Source organism: Passer domesticus, chromosome 7 (assembly GCF_036417665.1).
Source record: "Passer domesticus isolate bPasDom1 chromosome 7, bPasDom1.hap1, whole genome shotgun sequence".
NCBI classification, from domain to species: domain Eukaryota; kingdom Metazoa; phylum Chordata; class Aves; order Passeriformes; family Passeridae; genus Passer; species Passer domesticus.
This window is the reverse complement of record NC_087480.1, coordinates 11573685-11600248: the sequence shown is the minus strand read 5'-3', so window position 1 is coordinate 11600248 and position 26564 is coordinate 11573685. Positions and strand designations below refer to the sequence as shown.

The window sequence follows — 26564 nt, the reverse complement described above, 5'->3', positions numbered from 1 at the left end:
TTACCAGTACTTGCAAGATGTAAGACACAAATGCTGGTTAGAACATGCAATTTGCATACAAGTAGCCTTATCAAAAATGTGCATGCAAGTAGTCTTATTCATGTAGACCTGGGCACTCAAACTACTCAGTGTTTTTACTCTGAATGTACTTGCAGGCTATCCATTTATGAACCTGGGTTTACTTACCAGTCCCAGGATCTGCAAGATGCTAAAATGATACACAAACATAAACCCCGTGGATAAAAGAGCCCACCAGAAATTGCAGAGCGGTTCAGGGGTGTAGATACCTTGAAAAGAAAGGAATACATTAATGTTCAGCTGCACTGCTGTGCCACCACACTCTCAATGAATAATCCTCTCTCTCCTGCATGTCAGGACATCTGGCTCAAGCTGATAACCTCCTCAATACCATTATAGTAATTAATATTTGAGAGCTTTATTTCTTACCTGAAGCATGCTAATCAGCTTTTTCCCTCCTCCTTGTCCAGCAGTGAGATGTACAATATGTTACCTCACTAAATCTGTCTATTTTTCATCAACATCAATGATTTTTACTTCATTCTTCCTTCTGCCACAGAAGTAATAAATGCAATAATGGTGTACAATGAATCTTCAAAAAAAATCTGGTTATTTATACTTGAACACCTGCTTCTTGCAGGGATTATGATTTCAGCATGCACAGAACTGACAGGCAGCAGGTCCTGTGCAGGTCCTGCACAGCCTAATTGTCATTTCCTAATTTTATGGTTGTTCAACAACTACTAAAAAGGAACTTGCACCAATAATGCCAAGGAACAGAAAAGCTATATCAGGTGGTCAATCCATTAATAACAGGCTGTGCTTTTAAATGAAAGCTGCTGTGTATATTTTCAGATACACACTACAAACAGTTTTATAATCTGTAGATATCACAGATATTGTAAAATGCTTTTTCCCTTCAAATGAAGTAGCAAATATATTATTCCAACCTTTCTCTACCCTCTCAAAACCATGCTTTACTGACAAGACAAATGTTCTCTGATTTAAATGTACCAAGGAAATCAGATTTAATAAAAGTGCTCATAGATACAAGACTATCTTGGGAATTAAATATTCAAATTTCATATGGTAAGAACAAGACCAGTTTACAGAGTTTTCTAGACTCTTACTAGCAGACATGAAAATTGCACTGTAAGATATGTGGGGAAATAGGAATTTAATAGCAGCCTCAGAACACAAAGGAAAGATGCACAATGTCATGCAGTTTGGCTGCTGTAAGAGTTTCAGAGGATTATAAAAATACACTGGCAATTTTTATCTGCCTTTATCTGCTCTCTGATCCATTAGATATTATTAAATACTGGAACATGTATCCAGTACTCAAAGGACAGCTTAGAGCACAGAGTGCAATATTGATACTGGCCTTGGCTAGCCAGCACACTCAGTAATTACCAGGAAGTAATGAAACACTTCAGCATGCACTGTACAAGGCTACTGGAAACTTAAATAACTCCACAAGCAGAGCAGCTACCCCAGCACCCACCAGACCACAGCTGCTATGAAAATGCCTGTGTATGGCATCCTGTGGAGGTAAATACAAGTAACTGCTGTGACCACATCACTGTTTAGTGCTGCATCCCAGCTCAGGTCTAAGGTCTCCAGAGCAATGCTTCCTCAAGCTCTGTGACCCTTTCAAAATTATTTTCTGTATAGTTTCCTTCCATTATATGTACCCATCACCAGTTCAAATTGATTTTGCAGTAGCTACCTGAAATAAGTTCAATTAACAGCATTTTGTGAGTGCTACAGATTTAAAATCACCTACAAGCTGTTGCCTAAAACTGCACATCCACCCAGTGCCCACTCCCAAGAACACCAGTGCTGTGCTGCTGCCTGCACAGGCTGAGACTCTGTGTGTGTGAGAGTGGCAGCAGCACACCTGCACCCCACACAGCCCTCCTGCTGTGGAGAGGAGCCAGCACAGGGTCAGCAGCCCAGGGACCTCTGCACACCATGAGCAGGCTGGGACCTGGGGAGCCCACGACACATTTGGGCACGGGAGCTACTTGGAAAGCACAGGGCAGCTCGTAAGGTTTCTTATGCAGTGGGAAGGTGAAGGCCAGAAGTGTCTGAACAGCAAGTAAAACCAACGGTGAAAGAGAACTCTACAGGAATCACTTTGAGTTCTGCAGGTAAAGGGAAAAAATTCCCAACAGTAATTCTTGGGATGCTCTTGGCAAGCGTGAGCTAAGAGCTGGCATCCTCTTCAGAAAACAGTACAGAAGTCTGGACTTAGACAGCAATGATATTCATTAAACTCCATGGCCTGAAAACATCAGACAGGTGACACCACCTTGAATATGGTTTTTCATTACAGAGAGAAGAGGAGGAGGGGGAATGAGCCTTGGTGTCAGAGTGCAGGAGATCATGGCTCTATTTTTGGCTGCACCAACTTTAGGTGACCTGGTCAAGCTTTGCAGAAACTCTTTGTACTCCCTCCTCTGCTGTCAAGAAAACACTGCTTGACTTGCAAAATTTATTTATAATGTCCTTGCAGTTTTAGGTGCATGTTTAACCTAGATACAAAACACAACATGAAATTTAAATAAGGTATCAAAGCAGCTCCCGGGAACTGGCTGAGCGCTGCTAAACCAAATTAGGTTTCTGTTGGCAGTTGCCTGTGTTATTTCAAAAGTATTTGACAAAGCCTGGTGAGAGTCTAAAGGGGTGAGCACCCAGGAAAGCTGAAATACAGACACCTCCATATCCAGGTGACTGACAGGGCAGGTAGGTATAAATACCAATGTGACCCCAGCTATAAAATGAGACTGGAGGGAGACAACAGTCATTAAAGGACCAAGGAAATTGCACAAGATGGCAACACAGATCCATGGCACAATTTGGGTTTGAACCCAGGCTTCTCATGTCCAGCTTCAGTCTAATCAGGGAATGGTCCCTTAGCAGAGCTTTTCAGGTTCACCCAACAAGGAATTTCCCTCTGCTACATCCTTGCTCTGTTGCAAAATTTAAAAAAAATAAATACATCAGCAACTTTTGCTCTCTACAGATTTTTGGTTTTGCTTCCTACTAAAAATATCCCTCCTTATTAAACTTTGCAGTCCTGAAAATAATGGTGTGCTTTTCAGCAGTAGCACTGTTTGGACATCAAAGGACAAAAAGGAAACACTGACCTCCACACAAAAACATTTTGGAGCACTCCAGATTCAAGAGTGTGCTTTGGGAAACTAACTTTAAATTCATACCTGGGATACTTTCTGTACATTTCTCATTATATAAATACCCACTATAGCTTTTATTACTCTACAGCCCTGCTATTCAAAGGATTGCTGTTTAATGGAGCAGTGTGGTCTATTTTCCACAGTACAGTCTGTTAAAAGAAAAACACAAACAGGAAAATTGAGATCCAGCTGAGTGGCTGTTTGAAGGGCCTGTGTTGGCTTTGGCAAAAGCTACTTGCTGCTTGCATAGGAAATCAATTTCAATAGGTGGGAGCAGAGTTTCACTCTCTATTTATGAAGGCTCATGGGCAGTTCTTATACATTAAGCACTTACAGAAATTTAGTCCAAGTGCCAGTCTGGCACTGATCTCACTCTCAAAAACACTCACTCCCCAGACAGCTGAGACCATTGCAAGCTGGGGCCACCTAGGTAGGCTGCATGTTTGAAATAGCATGGCAGGGGGTACCTCAGTTTAAATTACACTTCATTACTTCAGTAGCATTGATACGAAGGATTCCAAATAGCCTGAAGAGTTTGGGGTTCTTCATCTGCTTCTAAACAAGACTTTGTTGACCTTGAATATGCCAAGTTGATCATTTTGCCATCTAGGAAATGAAGCGTGGCTCTAAAAAACTAAAGATCAATAAAGAGATGCCATTTTTTTATACTGTTCCCTCCCACAATGTGCTAGTTCAAATGTTCTTATGAACTATTATTTTTATTTAAAATTCTCAATACACAGACTTCTAAAAATTTGAACACAACAGAGAGCAATACTCCTTTTGTGTTTCTGTGAAAACATAACGCAGAAGAAAATTGCCCCTCTGTTTGAATTAGAGAATTGGAATCTAAATATAGTACAAATTTTTAATTTAGTAGGGTTTAAAATAATCTCTTTAATGTCTTGCTTTCATTCCCACTACATTTGATAGAGCTTTATGAGTTTTGCAGTGCTGCACACTCTTTCAGTTGTCTTACAATTATAAGTAGACCTGCTTAATCCAAAACTCAGAGCAACTATTACAATTTTTTCATTTTCAAGCTTACAAAAATAGATGGGCAAATTTATTTTCCTTTTATTTCCCTTGATCAGAGGGTTAATTCCAGTTGAGTGGCCTATTGAGCTAGCGTAGAGATAAAACTTCCTTTCCAGGGGAAAACAGGAAAAAAAATGTTTTCAAGAGGATGATCCTGAAATCCATGTTTCCTCTACAGCTGTTCTGACTCCATGTGTAGGTTTCAAACTAGTGCCTTATGCCAGGAGGTTTCTGTTTCCCCTCAGTGCCAGCTACTCCCATCAGAATCAGCTCAGACAGAGCTCTTACAGTACCTGCTTCTCTCAGGAATCATTTTTTATATTCCATAAAGCAGCAGCAGCAGTAGCTCTTCCTCTACCTTCATATAGTAGCAGTTCTTCCAGATACTGGCACCTGCCCTTCTAAATTTCTGCATCTCCTGAAGAGAAATTTAGAAATTTCATTTTTCAAACCAACTGTAACTGCCCAGTGCATAAAGCTCAGAGGGTCACAGGACAGAGACACATGCCCTCCTCTTCCTCTCTCTCAAATCATCAAACAAGATTATCCTGGAATATTCAAGCTACAGGAGAGGCTGCAGCCTGAGCCTCAGCCAGAGCAGCAGCACACAGAGCTACCCTGCTGCTCCAGGTGCCACGGCACAAGCACAGCTCAACAGCAGACCACACATTTATGTCTAATACAGGGCATTCAGCAGGTACAGAAACCTGGAATAGAACATGGAATTGCTACAAGCAGAGTAGGGAAATAACATGCAAGAGTCAATAGCTCTCTAAGTAATTCAGTTTCAGCAAAAGAGCTGTATCACATATTATCAAGTATTTCAATGAAGATCAAGATGGACTAGATTTACGACTGCCTAAGTACATCTAAATATTAAGGGATATTTCTCCTGGATTACTAATAAAGGTATACAATAAAGCCTGCTTGCTAATCCTTTAGAAAGCTAAAGAAAGAAATAGGTAAAGGCAAGGAAGTGTCACAAAGTGGGAAATTGGCTGACATAGGGTGCAACAACTAAAAAAAGGTCTTTAAATATGGTCCTAACAGCCAATGGAAAACACAAGTTTAGTGTTTTAATTGCACTTTCTTAATTTACAACCAAAGGAAAAATGATCCTTTCATCTGTACTTGGTATCTGTGTGCTGCATCTTGCAGCAAGCCCAGGCTGTGCTGAGGGCAGGAGCGCCCTGCTCTGAGGGGGCTGCCGGCGCTGGCTGAGCACAGAGGCGTCCTCCCAGAGAAGGGGGAAAAAGAAAATAAAATCAACAGCAGCTTCAACTGCCTGTGTGACAATGCCACAGAGCCTCTCTTCTGAAGCCACTTTTAAAGACAGATGAACAGAGAAAAGGGCTTTGGTACTTGAGTCACACACTGGCTCATCTCTGCTTATAAAGATACAGCACTTGCCTAAGAAGAAAATTCTGCTTTATTCCCAGCAAACAGCTCATTTATTTAGCGGCAAATCGGCTCTCCAGGCACACAGGGGCAGCGCACAGGGCTGCCCGGCCCTCGCCCGGCCATCGCCGCCGGCTCTCCCAGGGCATTTCCTGCGCCGCGCTCCCGGAGCTGCCCTCCCTCACGGCGCCGGGCACAGCCCCGCCTGCCGGCCGCGCTGCGCCGCGCAGCCCGCGGACAGCAGCGCCGAGCGCCGCCGTGCTGCAGCCGCGGGACGGACCGGCCCCAGGGACCGGCCCGCAGCTGCGGGACACACCGGCCCCAGGGACCGGCCCCACGGACCGGCCCGCAGCTGCGGGACACACCGGCCCCAGGGACCGGCCCTCAGCTGCGGGACACACCGGCCCCTCGGACCGGCCCTCAGCTGCGGGACACACCGGCCCCTCGGACCGGCCCCACGGACCGGCCCTCAGCTGCGGGACACACCGGCCCCACGGACCGGCCCTCAGCTGCGGGACACACCGGCCCCACGGACCGGCCCCACGGACCCGGCCCCACGGACCCGGCCCCACGGACCCGGCCCCACGGACCCGGCCCCACGGACCCGGCCCCACGGACCACAGCCCGCAGCTGCAAGACAGACTCTCAGCATTTCTCCCTGCAGCCACAGAATCCCAGCCTCCTCTACCTACTGGAGTTACTAACTCAAATAACACTGGGGATATCAAAACACAGGGCAGATTATCTCCTGAGCTCTAGGGAGCTGCTACCAATTCACCCTTATTTCAATCTGCTGTGGAATAATGTAATTTAGAATATTGTTTGATCACTGCACTAAGAAAATAACAATTCCACCTTGATTAACTTTCAGTTATGATTTGATATTCTGAAATATGGTGCACACCTGACCAAATCCAAAATCCACTGGAAAACCTGACCAAACAAGCTTAAGACAGTCAGAAACAGAGTCATCATCATCATGTCTCCAAACCTGATGTAGTGCAAACCAGATTTTTTTCATTGTCTTAAGAATACACAGTTTAAGAACTTAGCTGCCCTGACCCCACTGAAGGTCTCTCAGAGTCTCACTTGTTAAGGACAAGAGACAACAATGACCTGCAAGGTCTGGTTCAACTCCTCCAGCCGTTTCTGGAATGCTGACTCCTGCTCACATGCACACTGCAGTTTTGGGAGGCAGGTGACACAAGGTGAGATTCATCCAGTAAAACAGAAGTACCAACTGCAGATATGCTTTATGTAAGAACTGACTTGAGTCTTGTGTGCTGGCTTGTTACATCCACGCTACATCTATTTTGCATGAGAGCCTCTTAGTGCTGCCAAGAAAGATGAGCCATGGTGTAAAAAGCATTTAATTTGTCTAGCCTGGCCTGCATGCTATGTATATATGCATATATGCACTTAGAAAGAAAACAGGTTAAGAAAGGGAAGTATGGAAGTTTATATTCACTCACTACAGAGAGGATTGAGAGGGAAGAGGAGTTTTTACTCCCCAAAAGGGATCCATGTCCTTGAGCTCCAGTGAGTTCACTGTGCAACACTGAGTTCCAAACACCTCTCTCATCCACGTGCTGAGTGTGGTAAAGCCCCCCCTCTTAAAAGGGTCAGGACGGACATGAAGGATGTCAGTCTGCACCACTGTAGTAAGTACCAGGAAAAGACAGAAAATAAATGATTACAGCCCTTGCTTACTGTCACCAGTTTCCTTTCAAAGAGGAAACACTTCAGCAGGCGGTTGGAAGTGTGTGCATGGCTGGTGCAATGCCTGATTAGGGTATTGCAAGCAAACTTGAGGGTGCAGCTCTATAGCTTGAGCCTCAAATCCACTCTGCTTCAGGTGTTCTGCTCACCCTATCTTTGAGAAACATTTGGATCCTATCAAGGTCACCAGTAATACAGGCAGATTCCCAGTAAAACTGAAGTAGTATAGTTTTCCAAACACAATCCATTCCTTTTCATTTTTTTCAAATTTCTATGATTACTATGATTTCTGTGATACCTATGATTACTTCTCTCAATCATAATCCACAGATTCACTGATGGAAATTTCTATTTACAATACTGAAATCAAGCTGCATGCTAATCAATGTCAGTGACGAAAAAGCAATTTTCACAAGATACAGAACTCAGGACAAAGGGCTGTATTACCTACTCAGAAAGTACTTAAACAGAGGTGCTAGTGGAATGACAAAATTAACAATAACAAATATTTTTAGGCTGCCTAATTTTTCCACCAAAAATGATCCATTAGGTCACCTGTGGCAGGAGTTCATGGGTGTTTTGTTAATTATAGCCAGTCAGGTGACCAGGAGCCAAGTGCATAAGAAATAGAGCAGTTATGAGTTAAACAGCCCAGAGCAAAGTCCTTTAAGCAATTTTACTGCCATCACGCGAACATTAGATGGCAGCAAATACCCGTACATAAATACAGGGCAGGGGTTCAGAACACTGAGCCAGCGTGACAATTGTCCAACATCAAACCCTTCAAACTGCAAATCCAGTTCTTGTCAGTCCCAGGTCCTGAAGAACCCTGAGAACCTCTGCTTCAAAACAAGCAAAAAGCCAAACCAAACCACCGAACAATCAAAAGAACACATCAAGCACCATCCAAGGCCAAGCCTTTTTAAAGCAAAGGACTGTCTTAAAGTGACCTCAGATGGGAACTCCAAGGCCACCAAGTGATTTATTGACATCACAACAGCTTTGTTTGTCACTATCTACAGTTCATTCCATTTCTGCTTATGTTTTCTGTCCCCTGCTCCTCACCCTCCTCCTGCAAGGATTATGAGTTTGTGTAACTCCTACAACTACCCTGCACTTTGGCATTATTTGCTAGAATTTTAGGCTATCAAGGGTGGATTAAAATTAAAACATGGCTGGCATATTTCCCTAATAAAAGAAAGAAACAGAATCATCTTTTTAAGTACAAGACTTAACTTTTCCTTTGAATAATTTTTCTTAGTTTCACTCAGCAGGTCACACTGCAATCAGGTCACTGCAACACAAAGGCTACAGTGAAAGAGGGTGAAGGATTGTAAGTGACCACTGGTATAGAAAACAATGGATTCAGCAGGATGGAAGAGCCTGACTGCATCCCATTGCTTGACATCACATCCTCAGGGCTTTCATTAAGGCTACTGAGCATGTGGATCACAAATGATCATGGTTTATTTCCTGGATGGAACAATCCAGCTCTGCTAGAAAATGCAGCTAGAGGCATGTCAGCACTAGAGGGGGGCAGAGCACCACACCAGCTGAATGTATAGTGCATTCCCTTTGAGGATCTACAACTGGAAAAATCACTGCCCAGGGAAACAATTTAGGACTCCCAGACTGACTGAACTATTGTGGCAGAAGTGAATGCAAGACAGCAATATTGTTAGAAGGGAAAACAAGCAATCTAGTTCATTTCAGTGATACATGTCACTACATTCCATTGGAGCTTCAGAATTTCTGGGGTTTATCTAACTAGACAACTTTTTTTTGGGCTCATTTTGAGTTCCAGTACTACTCAAGAGACATCCAAGAAGGTAAAAATCTTAAAAATACATTCCACCAACAACTGAGAATATTGCAAGGCGGCAGAGGTGCTGCTCAAGAAGACAGTGCACATTTTGAAAATACATTCTAAATATCCTTTCAGGCAAAAGACCATTTTTTAAATTTTTTGTTTAGTGCCTGACAACTTATTACCTGGGTTAAAACTCCAACATTAGAACACTAGAACATCAGGAACTATTAATTAAAAACAGAGAAAATTTGTTTAAAAAGGGTAAGAATAAAACTGATGGTATCCAGCAAGCACAGTTTTCATTCCATAGGACCAGTTCAATCCACAGGGAGTAAACTGCCCACCTACCTCCTTTGTGCAGCAGATAGATGGGCACAACATAGAGCATCACATGCTGGATGTAATAAATCTCTGTTTCAAATGGAAGCTGTGGAATAAGGAAAATATTTGTAAGTATTTTTCATCAGTAACAACCAAGTTCCAAGGAACAATTATCTTTCTAACTCATGACAATGCCTTCAGTTATTTTATCACCTATGTATAATAACAAACATTAATGGTCAGTGCCTTGAAAGTGCAGCTGACTGTACCCATTCCATCCCCTTTAACACAAACACAGCACTTCCAGTAGGTAATTCCCAAAATTAGCCAGAATCACAACAAAGGAGGAGTAACGTAAGGTTGTTCTTTCCCTTTCTTTGCTAGCATGAATTACCAATAACAATGCAAACCACTAAAGTAATTAAATCAGAAATTATGCACACCCACACAGCATAGAAGTCTTTTTAGAAAGAAAAGATACTTGCCAAATTATGAGAGAACTCTATAAATGAGGTCTTTTATATATAAAATTATATAAATGTATACAAGTAATTTAAGAGGCCTGTGCAAAAAAATCAAAAGACCTGATTTATAGCATGCCTGTACAGAACTGCTAACCTTGACCAAATATAAATTAAAATATAAAATGACCAGTCATTTATTTGCTTTAAAGACAAGCTGCAGAATTATGTGTAAGCAAGTTACCAGTTAATAGTGAATCAGGTATTTCTCACCTGCTGACAACTTTTGGGAAACTATAGTTAGTCATTTTTTTGTTTATTTGAATTAGTGTAACTTCTCTTCTAAGAAGTCAGACACCTAAAATAATACTAAAAATAACTTCAACCATATCTCTGGGTTTGAGCCTCCTAATCCAGACCCAACTATTTCTAGCTCTTTATCAGTTAGAAGAGGGGATGCACTGTATTTGAAAGTTAGTCCCATCTATCTCAGCCTACATTTATACACTAAAGCAGCACATTTAAAACTGAACAGTAGTAGAGAACACTCAAAAATTCAGAGTTCAGCTTTTTACTGCATCTGACTTACAGAGCTGAAAAGCCACACTGCTGCATTATTTTTCTGAATTGAAAATTGGACAATACCACAAGTATGAAATCTCGTGGGAATCATGAAAAACCTTGGTTCAAATGCAGACTCTGTCATTTTCCAGCCAGAAGAATTCAGACACAGGACCTACCACTGTGGCTTGTGTGTTGGGAAGCAGGGAGTGGGGAGAAAAGCCTTCCTTTTCTGTGACTCTTCTGAGACACTGAAGTCACAGCCTTGAAACTGAAACATTACAGAAATTTCTACATCAACAGAAGAGAGGTTGAAAGAGAGTTTGATTTTCTTCCTAACCAGTAGTTAAACAGTTGGTAAATAACACAGTAATCTCTTAAATTCAACTACAATTCTACATTCTATTTTGAATGTAGAAGATTCTAAAATCAAGAACTGGATTTTGCTAGTCATGGCATTCCCCACTATGTGTGAGCTGATGGCAACCTCCAAGGTGGTCAGCCAGCTTCTGTAGGGACTAAGCTAAAACTACCCTCCAATACAATTTGTTGGGTTATTTCATCCCAAGTATTCTGTACCGAAACAAACACAAACAAGGTAACTATGCAAAAGCAAGATCCTAATGAAAATTACGAGGTTTCCTAAACCTAAACCTTTCCTACTGTCCTTCAATGAACAAGACAGAGAGCAAAGTGAGGGAATTAAAACTATTTGGGATTGGGCTAAAACAGCAATCCTAACTGAAGAAAAAACTGTACCTCTCCCACTCCAGAAACAATTGCTCCTGATATAAACACCACAACATGAGGCACTCACTCCTGCCAAGGAGCATTCTCCATTTATCTGTGGTGTCAAAAGGGCTTCCACAGCCGTGGAGTTGTGAGCATCTGTTACACAAACACTGTGCTGGGACACTCCTGAGAACAGAGTAACAGTTGTTATGCTGCAGTAGTGTTGACAGTATTTTTTTTGTGTGTAAAACAAAACATCTTTTTGCCACTGTAAAAGACAGCTTGTTCTGAAGCCTGGCTGATTCTGCAAGTGCATTTCCTGCTATAGAGCTGCAGAGCTGCTGTACAGCCAAGCACTCAAGTTGGACAGGCAGGCTACAACAAACACAAAAAGCAAGCTGTACTGAGCAACTAACTCACCTGCATCTTGTGCCTTTTCTAGAAACAGTTTTATCAATAAAAGACTCACTCAGCATAAGCACCTTTCACATGTGAGGAGAAACTGGAAATGAAGACAAGGCACAAGGGATCTCCTCTCAATCAAGGATTTAAAGAATCTGTTTGTGAAAACAAGTAAGACTTCATGTTCTAACTTAAACCAGCTACTGCCCAAAGAGAACAATGAGATCTTTCCATGCACTGAACAAAGCTTTAGAAAAATCTCTTTAAGGCAGCAGTAGAGTGGAGCCCAGAAGTCAGATATTTTGAGTTCACCCCAAAAGAGTATGGACATTATACTAATTTAGATTAAACACTCAGACACAGCAGATGGTTTTCAGTGGGCTCACAGGGTGACACTTTGCTCTGGTTTCTGACAGTAGCACTCCACTCCCTGTTAATTATTTATACCCTGGCTCAAGCATTGCACTGTGCAAGAGCACCTCCTCCATCATTCTCTACAAAGACTGCAGAGTGTGGCAGAAAAGGAATAGAAGGAACTCAACTCTCAGATTCTGGTTTTTCCTGTAGGACACCTAGAACACAGCCTAATAAACACCACACTGTACTGTACCAGCCACCTTCTTAGACATTATCAGTAAATTACACACTCACACCATTTTAATACACACAGCATGTACAAGTGCCCAAATGTGCACAGACTTTGGCTTTATCACCTACCAGCCACCCAAGCACAATCTCTCAACACCCCCCCCAGTGTTCCTGTCGTTTTCCCTTGTGCCAGTTAGATTAAGCCAGTTTAGAGATGACAATGTGCTACCAAACCTCTTCCATTCTGCTGTGCAGGCACAGCCATTACAGGCAAACTATTTAGTGCAGTGAATTATTACTCTAACAATACAGCAGCCAATGAGTGGAGCATACATAAATGCACTCAAAGTCCTGCTCAGGGTATGATTCTGCTCCTAACACAGATTAGAATGTGGATCTCTCAGGCCAAATAGTTCCAAGAATAGAATATAGCAGCTTCTGGAAACATTAAAACTGCACCATCTCAGCCATGTGAGCTGACACCCATGTATCCAACACTGCTGGGACATGTCCTGTTTTTTACTTTATGTATATCGATATTTTCAGGACATCAGCTTGCAAAAAATCCCCATTTTCATACCAGTGAAAGACTTTTCTTTAAAATTTGATTAATGCAACATGAAAGCTCCAGCAAACCCAGTTGCTTTCCAAACAGTTGGAGTCTTTGTGGCAGTTAAATGAATTTACATGCACAGCCAGGTTATCAGGACCTACACTGTGTGCCATAAAACACAAATACAGAGTAAAAAGAAATCTTTCTACTCCTGTATATCCTCTTATACCTTGCTGGCTCCCTTTGGGAGCCTAACAAGCCAATTCCCTCAGCATCTTCTTGTCTTTTATTTCTGAAAGGGTAAGAAGAACTCAAAAAAGCACTGACTGGACAAGAAACAGTTTTATCTTTATCCAATGTCTGTCCCAAAGCACACAGTTTAATTCCATCAGCACATGGCAAAAAATGTAGCAAATAGCTGCAATATTTAGTGCCAAACAAATACAAGTGGGTGCATCTGTTGCTTAAGTCTGATAACTGTTGGCACCTCAACCTCACGCCAAGGCAGGAAAATATTTTCTTGGAAAGAACAGAATAGACTGACCTCACCTTTCAGGCTACATTTTTTGAACACTATCCCAGGTGTCTCTTATAGTCCAGCAAGATTTTTAACTGCATTGTTTAGCACAGTCTGACTAAAAGATAAAAAAAACCCGAAGGTAGAAACTTTCTGCTGTAGTTTCAGTGAATATGCCAACTCTCCATTTTCACTGGCAATACACTACTATTTTAAAAGAATTTTGAAATTACTGAGGTTCTTAAAAAAAAAAAATCAAAAAATTAAGGGATACATTACAAGAAAATGGAAACCATGAAATTATGCCAGAAACTTCCATTTCAGTATGGAGCTAACACTCAATACAGCAGTGCTGTCTTCTCATACCAAGTTCTAAACATCCAAAAATCCAATATTGCTATTTTGGCTCCTCTGTAGTGACCAGGAGTCTTCAGCCTGGTAAAATGAGCTTTATAAGGCCAAGAAAAGCAAACATCTGACATCTCTCCAAAGATAATCTTTTAGAAATAAATAAAAAGGAGGAAAACCACAGTACACTCACCAGGCGTGTATTAACAACAGGAAACAGCAATGCTAAGAGGGCCCCATTCAGCATATGCATCTGCAACCTTAGAAAAGAGACATTTTCACTGATGGAAATAAAATGCAGTAATAATATTTTCATGTCTTTTATGTAGTAGCTCTTCAATAAAAGAGAGCAAGATGCTTAAAAAATGGTTTATACTTGAATTTTTAGTAACTATTAAATGCAATAAAACTGGACAAAATCCTATCTTTAAATACACACTTAAGGACTGCTTTCTGTAATGAGCTTTGGATTCCTAGAAAGCCTGGCTGCCTATAATCCTGTTCATGATGCAAGCTGCTAAACAGTTGGAATTCTGCTGTTCATTTGTCTTCCAGAGCTTAATATAGCATCTTTGATGAAGGCTTTTACTTCTCTTTAATGCTGTGCATGAACAGCTTCAAAGTAAAGCTTTAAGAATTTGAAAGAAGTCCCTTAAATAAAATAATTACATTTATCAAAATGCAACAGCAAGTCTAAGCAAAGCACAAGGCAGGGAAGTAGTATTATACACCATCATTTGTATAGCTTTCAGCCATCTTTTTTCTGAACTACTGTTGGATCACAGGAACAGAAAACTGGTATCAGAACTGTTTTAGTCTATTTTACATTAGACACAAAGTAAAGAATAAACTGTCCCCACCACTGTCTGTCAAACTCCTAGGAATTTAAAAGTAACTTGAGGGAGGAAAAGGTACTACACTTTTAAAACAGATTTTCAAATATAATTTATATGCTGTCAGGGTGTTAGAAAATAGAAATACCCATTCTGAAAAACAAATATTGTGGCTTCTGCTCTACAACTGGTCTTTATCAAAGATTTCCTGGACAGCAGACACACTTTTCACACTCTCCAAGACAGAGATGCTAATACAGAGTGTTTGTTCAGCATAATCCCTGCAGAAATAAGGAACAGCAGGAGAAAGCTGCTGAAAGACTAAGGCATTCCCCCTAGACTAGGACAAGGAAGAGCAGAGTTTAAAGCCGTGGTGGCAGCTACAGCCAGTGCCAAGTACCAGTGCCCAGCAGTCCTGACCCTCCCCTCAACACACTGGCTGCACCCTCAGCTGCACCCTGGGCTCTGCTGCTGCAGAAGTCAGTAACAATATGCAGTGTTTTAGAAAAAACTGTGGAGATCTGAGAAATACCCAACGAAGCCAGAGAGGATTTGCTTTGCCTATTTAACTTTACCTATCCACAATTTTGATATCAGACCCAGACTGCCAGCACTGCTCCCAGCAAGGCCCAGTTACAATTTCTGCTGAGGATGGTAAAAAGGTTCAAGGCCCATGACACAAATTATAGTAGCTCTTACATTAATCCAGTGTTACTGAGCTAATTTCTGTTCATAAGCAAGGCCAAAACCACCAACACACAAGAAGCAAGGATAAGGCACCCAATACCCTGATTTAAGCCCTGACCCTTCTCAAAGTGTCATTTTTCAATCCAATCAATATGCCTTTCCAACTTGATATTTCCCTTAGTAATTTATAAATTATAAATTAAAATAAATTAAGGAGTGATTAATTTTTAAAATACATTGTACAAGTAGACAGAAAAACAGTAAGGAAGAGGTACTACCTGAAGAGAATCATTGCAGTCCGACATGGGGGACAGGCAAGAAGAAAAATCTGAAATGTTAGAAACAAATTTAAATTAATGGCAGTGACTACTTTTAGAATCAATTTTCTAAATCTTTCCTACTCAGTTCTGTATGTTACAAATAATTTCTTGCCAGAAGACGTGTTTTACAGCAGAACTGGAAAAGACTTAAAGTCTTTAACAGATCAAAAGGTCTCCCACTACCTACATATAAAGACTTAAGCAATATGAGCAGCACTGAGGGTTCAGCTTCTGCCAGTGTCTACAAAACCAGTCAAATTCTAGCCAGTTATTATTGGCATTATAAAAGGTCTCTCAAGAACCAAATTATTGTATCACCAATTTTCTTCTACAGCAGCTGCCTCAATCATGGTGAGGTCCTTGCTGTGCTAAATATCAGCATTTACAACATCACCACTGTTCTTCCCTTCACCAGTGCCAAAACCTCACACAGTAACTTTAAAAACTCCATATTAGCAAGTCTTGCTCTAGATATGAGGAGATTACTACATAAATGTTCAGTAATATTTTTTTTTTGTAATGCTGTCCACTACTGCAAAAAAGAGACTCTGGTTTATTGTTCAGTATTTCAGCAAAATATGGATCTCTATTTTAGGAACAGCAGTGTAAAAACTAAGTCACAATGCCTTATTTCACTGACAACCAACAAAACAAATTATCACTGAACTGAGTGAGAACATTTGGGGAGTATGTCTGCTTTGTGATGTCAGATTGGACAATTCACCAAATGTGTTTCTTTCAAGCACTGCAGGGTTAGGAAGAGGCCTCCAATGGATACTGAAATTAATCACCATCAGATCATGTACTTGCAGCAATGAAGAGGTGTTGAAATCTGGATCATCCTACTGAGCCCTTTCATGCACAAGGGGCTTCCTGTCATTACTATACAAATAAATGTACAAATAAATGTACACATTCCAAATATTTTATTTCCAGGTCAAGTTCCTAATATACAGAAATCTGTTATGTTCCATTCAAGTTTCAACAACAGCTTAGAACACAACACACACTCCCATGTCATACAACACTCTAACAAAGACACAGTAAGAGAAGCAGCAATTAAATTTAAGGGAATGTACCTCAAGACATTTTCTTAGTGAATACTGTTAAAATCCAGTCAGTTTCTCTGAAGTTTAGCATTTAAAAAGCAAGCAATTTCAACTCATTTAGGGCAGGTTAAGGAGGAATAGAACATAACAGCTGCATGATTAGAATCCCTAATGGGGGTTTTCCTGTGCTAAGGGAAACAAAGAGGAAAAAAGTACATGCCAGAAAAATCTTATGAGAGCTCTGTATATCACTTTGCATGCAAGACCCGTACAGCTTCTGGGAAAAGTGTCTAACACTTATTATGCTTCACTATTCCATGTTGCATATTTTGGAATAAGCCTTGTTTACTAACTAAAGTTCCTTGAATTGTGGACTATACTTTCCCTTCTTTGCAGACCATAAATATCTTGTACAGCTCTCCTGTGATATGTATTTTCTCAGATGCAACCTGCATGCAGAGTGAAACTTTTTAAACACTTCATGTTGTATGTTAGCAAATGGAGATATGCTATCCAGAGACTCACCAGCTCATCTAGAGTTTTAAATTTGATTATTTTATCATTTGCTTAAATTCAGAAATCCAACAGGAGATATATGTTACTGTTGAAGCATGGTTAATACTTCCATGAAAAAAAATCTGCTCTTCCAAGGGAGAATGCATTTTCTTTTTATCTCCTACATCTTAAAAAAAAAAAAAAATCCACCCCAACCCTATGAACTGATTTTTTTTCTGCATGCACAAAATAAACAAATTATAAATATGTCTTAATGACATTAGACCTTTCTTTTTCGAAGACACTGCAGAGTCCTCCAACTACTACATGGTAGAGCAGAAGCTACAATCTGAGTCTGAGTACTGTCTGAATCTCAGCACTGAGGACTAAAACAGCTCACATTTAAACAGGTTGGCACTGTTACAAGGACTGAGATGGACATACCAATTTAAATCACTTCACTACCATGGAGACAGGCAAGGAAGAGAACACAATTCACGGCTGATTATTTTTATTTCAACTCTACTGAAAGAAACAATTTCAGAACCTGATGAGGGGGAAATCAAATCTTTAACATTTTTAAGCATGAAAAACCCGCTGCTAAAGGGAACTTTCAGAAAATAAGCCTGACTTCCATTTTTCATGACAGCAGAGAAATCATAAATAGAATTTTTATGCTAAAAGTTTAGGATCATGGAAGAGATTTTCAAATGTTTCAGCTTTAGCAGCTTAATATCAACACTTTCTCTCCACATATGTAGATACTTGCCATGTCAGCTTCTTAAAGGGAAATTTTAAAGGACACACTTGTAACTGATTTTTCAAAGATCTGTATAAAGTGTCATTACTCAGCTCAGAGTATCAGCAGTCTTAAATACACAGTTCACAGCAGACAAGCTCATAAGCTCCAACACAAGTGTTCCCACACTGATCCCATAATCCTACTACTTTTCACTGTCATATTGGAAATCCAATCCTTTGCCTTGCAGGAGGGAACAGTTCTGTTCCACAAACCAGAGAATCCTGAGTTAAACCAGCAGCAGGGCTGTGCAGAGCTGCCAGCCTCTTCTCCTGCAGAACTCCTGAGTTTTGAGGCACTGGGGCTCTCAGAGTCCCCAGCCCGTGTGGCTCTGCAGAGCTCCAGCAGACACAGGCACTGTATGGGAAAGCACAACCAAGGGGGTTCTCCTTGCCCAAGGCAGATTAACTCAACTTTCAATTTAGAAGAAACACCAGGAAACAACTTCAATGTCCCCTCTTCTTCTGCCACCTGTTATATTTTCACCTTATAAATTAAAGAAGAACAAAATAATTAGCCCAAAATCATCTATTTTGGATGGGAAAAATTAACTACAAAATATACATTGCCTGATAGGCTGGATTATGAGCACAGATCTGACCACTGCCTTTCCCTTCCACTGCTCAAAACAAAAAGTTACAAAACATCTTCCACACAGGGATTAATATCTGTAAAAGACTGAGGTTAATGGGCGTGAGGGAAAGAGGAAGTACAAAACTGTGTGGCATTGAGGAAATGAAGAGGTAAGAAGTCCTAGATGGGAAAATACTGAGAATCAGGCTGGCTGAAGAAGCAGAAGCATGAGACCAGAAGATTCCACAACTGTTCTCAGGCAGTAAATTGCAGAGAATCTCATAACACTGGTAATCCACAGAAATTCACTTCAACCTTGAGCACCCGGATGAAAATGAAAAATCAGAAATTCTGTCATTATACTTTGCAAGACCATAAGTACAATTCTCCATCCCCTTGGGAAATGTTTCTGGCATGAAGAACTGCGTGGCCAGCACTGCCTTGCACAAGCCCAGAGACAAAGGTCACACCACCACACACGATGGATGAGCAGGGCTGGAGTGTCTGGGGCCTCCATGTCCAGCTCAGCACTCATTAACTGCTCCTTCCTTAGACAGGAGCTTAGGGCCACTGAACCCATGGCTGGTCTGAACTAATGCAGACTGGGCTGCAAATCATTTCTGGCACTTCAAGCCAGAAATGTGGTGCATTGCATGTGCTGCAATTATCACATTAATTTGGAGATATTGGTGGGTTTGATTTTTTTTTAGATTAATATATAAATAGTTTTATTCAAGAAACCTATTTTACAATTTGCATATCTGGACTGCAGTAATGGGCAAGTGCACCAGTTAAAAGAGGTGGAAAAAAGAGTACAAACCACAAAAGACAGCTGGTTTCCTATTTTACATTTAACTGTACTGCTAGATTGAAACCAGTATGAAAGGAAAACACTTTTCTTGTTCTACCACTGCATTTTTTTTAATCCAACAGTCCCTCTACAATACATTTGTAGTCAGCTATTACCTACAGTAGCTAAAATCTACAATATGAGAATGCTTGCAAGCATTTTTCCCATGGATTATGAGCCATGACTTACCTAAAAACAGCTGATGAGAGGCTGTGGAACATGCTAGATTTATGTCTAGCAAAATTCTCAGAGGCTGACAAGGATATGTGTACAGAGATACATATATTATGTCACAGGTTCCAAAAGCTTTGAGACCATTTCCATAAGTTTTGTCAGCTGCAAATTTATGTTTGCCTAATATATCCTAGTTTCTTTGATGTCAGCATGCCATTAGCTGTAGTAATCAAAATTTCAAAAATTAAAACGAATAAAAATCTCAAGAGCTGTTCTCCAAAGATATACAGAATATTTTGCTCAAAAAGATTTTAACAGCAATACTGTCTCTGAAGAAAACTACCTCTTCAAATATCTATTAATTGAATGCTATTGCCTCACTCCAGGTGATTTGTTTGGTCCTATGAGTCGGCTGCATCTCTGCTTTTCTTTTATTCCAGACCATTCCAAATCTCTACACAATACTACACATAAGAGCTCCCCTCAAAAGTATTTTGATTTTGACACTAATTTCTAGTCAGTACACTGAGGCAGAGTGCAGTCAAAACTTGCCATGAAAGACTTTTCTTCTACCAGTCCTAGCCCTGCTGAGACAGAAACATGCATAACAAAGATCATCTTGTTTGATCAAAAACCTAAAGAGATAAAAGACAATTCAAAAGGTATTGGAGAAAAGCAAGTCACACAGTTCCAAGCATTCCAGATGTATTTTCACAGTAGCACTCGTGGGATCAAGATCAATGGGAACACTTAGGGATGTCTGAGTTGGTGGCAGAAGACAGCTGAGCACACTGCCCCTAAAACCCTGCAGCACACACTTCATTTACCTTCCAGAACAGCAGCTTGTCTGTCCCTGCTTGATTTAGTATCTCCTTGCAGCAGACTAGAAACACATCCTTCTTTTCAAACGTTTCAGTTGTGATTATTTAACCAGATCATAAATTGATTGGTTTATTGTCCTATTTCAAAATGAAAACTTGAAAAGGTTATATTTTAATTTCTACTGGCAATATTCAGAGCAATGTGAAAAATCTATGAAAACTGGATTAATCCAAAACTGGAATGAATTTAAAACTAAAAGGAAAAAAAGAAATAGAGATAGGCTTTAACAAATCTTCATGAAAATAAAAATTTTCACTTTCTTAGGTCAATCAAAGTACTCTCCAGAGCAGAAGAGATTAAAAGGTCTGTTTAAAAGGCTAAGATATAGTGAAGTACACTTATCTCATGGTGGTAACTTTAACTGTACTTTACTGTACTTGTGAAAATCATCCATTTTCCCTCACAATAAGGCAAGGAAGATCCAAGCAGATGGACAATTTAAAAGATGTAAAAGATTTTGTCAATCAATTGTAAAATTTATTTTTAATTAAGTTCAAAACAATCATTCTATTATTTATCAGAAAGCAATAATTTAACAACTCCAGCATGCAGCTTTGAGTCAGCATAGAAGAGCTATCACTTAAAAACCATCACTTGCCTTCTAAAAGGGAACTTAAATAAAAAATAATAATCATATCTGTGTTTTGACAAGATCAGACTGCTAAATCTGGAAAAAAAATACCAAAAGATGTTACATTCTAATTGCTAAATAGGAGCAAGTTGAATGTATTTAATATGTTAGTATAAAAATGACTGCTGCCTGACTGCAGCTGTCAGGTTCAGGAATTAATGTGTCCTATGTTAATCCAGGGCTAAGGATACTCATGATTCAAAGCAAAACTGCTGACAGAGCATTAAGAAATACTACAATAAAAGTAGTTTCTGTGTTACACAAAGCAGACTCTGGAACACAACGAGCTGCCTGTCCCAGGTTCCACCCAGGGATGGAAGATGTGCAGCAAGCTGAACAGCTTCCATCCTCTACAATCTAATGTATTGGAAATGATCCATGTTCAGTGGGACGTTGTAGGTTAGTCTCCCCTTCCACAGGCTTAGTTTGTTTAACCAGCAAACCCATATTCACCTTCTTCCCTTTTAGAATCTTCAGTGAAAGATTTCTAGACTTCTCATAGTTCAAGATTAATTATTAACAACATGACTCAGGTCTTTCTAGGAGTGCATTAGCTATCACACCCTAGGAATTAGTATTTCAGAGGTCACTGAAGTCACTTTTCCTTTTTCTCTAACTACTATCTGCACCAGCCCTTCACTAGTAGTGGGTTACTTCATGTCCCACTCTTAAATCAGTGCTTAAACAAAACCTGACCATTAAAAATGTATTTGAGGTAAAAGAACAAAGAAGGTAAATTTAAAATGAAGTCCTCATTTCAATTTCTTAAGAAAATTTAATTTACACTGAATTTAGATTAACTTGCATCTCCCTCTGTCAGTGACACATGAGTTCACAAGAAGATTGTCACATGCATATTCACTTTTGTTAGTTTTCCCCCAAGGATGTTTTGTATTCGTTTCCTACAAAAGCAAAATCATCACAGAAAAGCCCTGCTCTACTCTGCCCTGAGTCACCAACACCTTTTCTTGTCACAGTTCGAAATTCCTCATTTTGTAGGATTTTATAACAGAAGTTTTTAGTCTTTAAAAACACAAGATAGTAAGTAACTAATAGCCTTACCATGGTAAACTCTTACAATGAAATAGTAACACAATCCATAAAAAGCTAAGGCATGCAACATTGTATTCCTGATAATTTAAACTGGCATTTCACTAACCAACAAAGTATTACAATACAAACCATTAAATTTGCTTGACACTAAGTACTTGGCCATGTGAATAAACAAACCCTCGGCACCTCAGTGCAAAGCCCTAAGTGCATGAGCCCAATACACTCTGCAAGTTTCAACCTCCTGGCACAGGACTCGTTCCTGGTGACCCCTGACAGTTCAAACTGCTGCAGGGGATGTGGCTGCTCTACAGCCCCTTCAGTAAAACTCACAGCTGGCACTGGGACCATCGACACGGACAGCAGGGCAAGGACACAGCAAACAAGGGCTTCTGACACTGGAATCATGAGGTGAAAGACATCCCAGTGCCCAAAATTTACAAGGTGTCCAGTGTGGTTACTGCTGCTGTTTTCATTCATCACTCCAATGAAAGCCTACCAGATGTAGGATTTCTTTTTTGCCTGTTTCAGGCAGCTACTCCTGGAACATCAATTTAAGTTACCAGCAAACAACCTACATGGAATAGTGTGTGAAACTGCCAAATAGGATAAAAAAATCCATCCTAAAATATATATTGCAGCCAACAGCAATACATCATAACACTGCATAGTACACTGAAAGCTCTGTTCTGGAAAAAAAATCTAAACAGAAGAAGAAAAAAGAAACAAAAAGAGGCCTTTATCTCCCTAACATCTTGCTCAAACTACACATGTCACGCTTTGAATGATATTTGCTTTAAATCTGTGATGACCTCATCAAAACAAACCAATATCTGGTTACCTAATCATTCATCTAGTGGCCTTTAGATGATAACACTCAGTGTAAATATTTGGGGTCAGAGAAAGCTAAGCTTTTTCATCCACACTTTCCAATCATGCAGTTCCTACTCCTGCTTAGAGAGCAAGATGCCCATTGTCAACTCCCCACTTTTTATGTTCTTTTCTCCTAAGAATGAAGGAAAAATTCAGAATAAAGGCGAGAATTATCTAAGAATGCATTACAGCCTGAAGCACATCAGTATTTCCAAATTCTAGCAACTTCAAAACAAAGGCTTAACTAAGAGCTTTAGACTCCAGTTCCTGAACAGAACATTCACCAGCACCATGACGTGTCCCTGTGGTCCCTGTCACCTGGACTAAAACTTAGGATAAAGCATCACTGGCCAAATCTTGTTTAAATTAAAAAGGCTGGTCCATAATCACTTCAAACAAAGAAAACTGAATCACAGCCTTAGGACACACTTGCTATCCTCTTCAGAGTCAACAAAAAATTACTCTTATTTCTGACTAAGAAACCCTGCTTTGCCTCATAATCATATTTTCCCATTTCTTGCTATATGCTGGGATTCACTAAAAGTAAACACAATGGTGAAACAAAGTATAAACAGTGTTAAAGCTATCACAGAAAAGCTTTTCCTCAGTCCTAAGTGTAATTATTACAATAATTGCAGTATCAGTAAAGGCCTCTAACTCCAGTTGATTGTGTTTTTTAAACACAATAAAATCATTGTTTAAAAATAAAACAAAACAAATTAAGACAAAAGCAACAATTAAGAGGAGAACCTGTCAGTTCTGGGAACCAGGGGCAGATTAAGCTATCCCAGCAAGGTCAGACCTTGGTTCTGGAGCACTGCAGACTGGGGATAAAGGAACTGATGGATTGTCTCCTGAGTGTCACTCCCTATCTGTGTCCCTGAGGCTGCTATCATCATCCTGGAAGGAAAATGCACTCCTTTGCAAGAAATGAGGCTTGCCAACAAGAAACACTGGTGCTGTCTGTGCTTTAATTCTTCATCTGCCCTTTTTCACCACACACCAGCATGAATTTCCTCTCTAGCCATCAGCTGTAAGGAAAAACATCACAAGTTAACTTGCAGCTGTAAAAAGGAAGACTTATGTTCATAGACTTACATTTTGAAAAATGTATATATTTTCATAGGAAGTTTTGCCCCTTTAATTTTAATTCAAGGTTTTAAGAGCCAGAATATAAAAAAACATACACAATTTAACTGATTCTTCCAAATACTACAAAGCATACAGGAACCATGTACGCAAATTAAGGGGGGAAAAAAAGGGAGTAAGCAATTAATTAGATATATTTTGGTACATATTCCCAAATAATGCAGAATTCAGTCAAACTATGTTTATCATGTAAGTCCTGAAAACAGCCCATTGTTTCAAAAAACAGTAACCTCTTTTGCAGAGGACAGAAAGGATCCAGGTCTCTCAAGAAGCCAGAACTGGAAATAATGAACACAGAATTTAGTATTTACTGAGCTGCAGATGCACTTAGCACTCACTTTATTTATGTAACCATCAGACCAAAATCACTAGGTGAAACCTATCCTTCTTTCCACCTATTGCTTCCCTTTTACATTTACTTTTCTTTGCCTAAAAAGATCACCAAAGCAATAACCCAGCAAAACAGATGTTTCCTACAAACACACTTTGCTTTATTCCAAACAAATGTCAGTCCTTAACTGGCTGAAGTGGAATCATTCCATGAAGAACTGGAAGAGAATTACAATAACAGACCAGCTGAAATTTACCACTGAAAAACTATTCTTGCAAAACTCTTCCTAGAATAAAATAGAATTATAAAATTTATTTTAATATTGGTATCAAGAGACTATTCTGGAAGAGGGCCTAGACATACTAAAGTCAAGTGCAAAATCCACAACAGTTTACAAAAACAACTGGCTGTACCCATCATTTAGGATTAGACTAGTCATGTTTCTGCCACTTCTTTAAGGTTTCAATAAAATTATACACATGCCATTTTAATTTCTACAGACTGGTCAGTCATAACCTTCAGTGTTTAAAACTGAAGATCCTTTTAAAAAGAAAAACATTATAATAATCACATAACCAAGGTTGGAAAGGACCTTTAGAGACTAATTCACCCTGCCAGTGTTACCTCCAACCTCTGCTTTAGATGGCTTTTTCCTTACTTTTTTTCTTTTTTTGGTTACAAGTTTCTCTGTTGCAATACAGACTAATTTTAGCCCTGGCTCCTGTCTACACTTAATCTTAATTGCCTGGTAACTCCAGCTGGTGTCTTCAGGACATCGAGAGCCACCTGTGTTTGCTCAATTGCTTTAAGTTACCTTGATTGTGAATAGCAGGTCGCAAATTCTGTGTGTCAAATTACAAACTGGGGGTACAGGAACAAATAATGGAGAACAAGTTTTTGGTATAAATTCCAACTACTCCTTCACTAAATGTGAAACAAAGAACTGCTACATGAAGGCTTTTGGCTGAAAAGTAACATCTTAGTTTACAATGTAAGATGTAATAAAAAGTATGTATCCTGTTACCAGCTGTTAAAACCAGGTGGGGCAGTGCTCTTCATCTCCTTCACCAGCCATCCTCCCTCCAGGGGGACATCTTCTATTAGAGAAGTGAAGGACAAATTACATTTTCATATATTTCCTCTTACAAATCTGTTGCCCTCAGCAAATTCAGGCTAGGAAAACAATGTTTTCTAACTATGTAATACTTGTCTGCTGGTGGAGGTCATTGACTGTCTTTGGTCTGACTCTCTTTATCTGCTGAAAGCCATTGGTTCTGCCATTATTTTCTTTCTCTATATTAAGCCTAGGCCTATTTCTAATACATCTTTTTGAGGATGATGGGGCATGACTTCCACATTTTGCTAATATGCTCACCTTCTCAATTTCACAAATGCTGGAACACCATTTCTAGTGAGTAATTAGCTAGGATTCTTTTCAAAACTTCACAGTTAGTCAAAAAGAGGTTCAGAAATGGCAATGCCTACCTACAGAGCTTAACTCTGAACAGACTCCATCTCCCTTCCAGGAGGCACCATTGAAAGGTGAACAGAACAAGCTGTCCCAGGTCTGTGTAAGCATTCAGCTGAATACTTACATTAACATCATAACATAAAGACAACTAAACCCTCAAATCCTGTTAATATATCCTCACCTCTTTTCCAGGGAATTCATAGGAACATTTCCCAGTTATCATTGAACACTGCCTAGAAAGGGAATGTGGCTGTATTATTTTATTTTAGTTATTTCTCCATAGTCCTTGTATACCTTCACCCCAATACTGACTCACTGATTTCACAACAATCCTTATCACTTCACAGGAAGGAAGTGTCCTGTCAATTACTGAGCAAACACTGCATCACAGCCTAGAAATTTACATAACCTACTAATTATTTCTGGAACTGTAAATTCATTGCTGTAAAGGTCTTGAATATTGCTGTATCTTGAATATTGCTTGTTTTTCCCCTGTCCTTGAAATAAAACCCATCTCTCAAACTGCTGGAACAACCAGAAAAGATGTTTCCCTGCCTTTTAGGAAATGCTCTCCAGGTGTGAATCCAGCAACTGCCTAGATCTGATTCAGCCCAGATCACCTCACATACTGCAGTAGGAGACCCAGAATGGCATTGATCTGATTTTCATCTCTTATTGATCTTAGACAGACATTGCTATCATGGCAACTTTTATGAAAGCCTTTTTGACAT

The 26564-nt window shown here is 39.9% G+C and overlaps 1 protein-coding gene across 3 annotated transcripts in view; it reads right to left on the bottom strand.

Annotated features, from left to right (window-relative positions):
- The window catches only part of TMEM164 (transmembrane protein 164), a 29980-nt gene that overhangs the window by 1562 nt on the left and 1854 nt on the right, over nt 1-26564 (bottom strand). Inside the window, exons 1-5 of one of the 3 annotated variants that reach the window (XM_064426872.1) lie at nt 25021-25039; nt 15465-15514; nt 13860-13926; nt 9532-9610; nt 187-287 (exon numbers count right to left, since the gene is read on the bottom strand). In XM_064426872.1, coding sequence (XP_064282942.1) covers nt 187-287; nt 9532-9610; nt 13860-13926; nt 15465-15478 — 261 coding nt within the window. In that variant the 5' untranslated portion in view covers nt 15479-15514; nt 25021-25039. Of the gene's footprint in view, nt 1-186; nt 288-9531; nt 9611-13859; nt 13927-15464; nt 15515-25020; nt 25040-26564 lie in introns of those variants that run through there. The other 2 variants (XM_064426870.1, XM_064426871.1) reach the window with 2 other exon arrangements.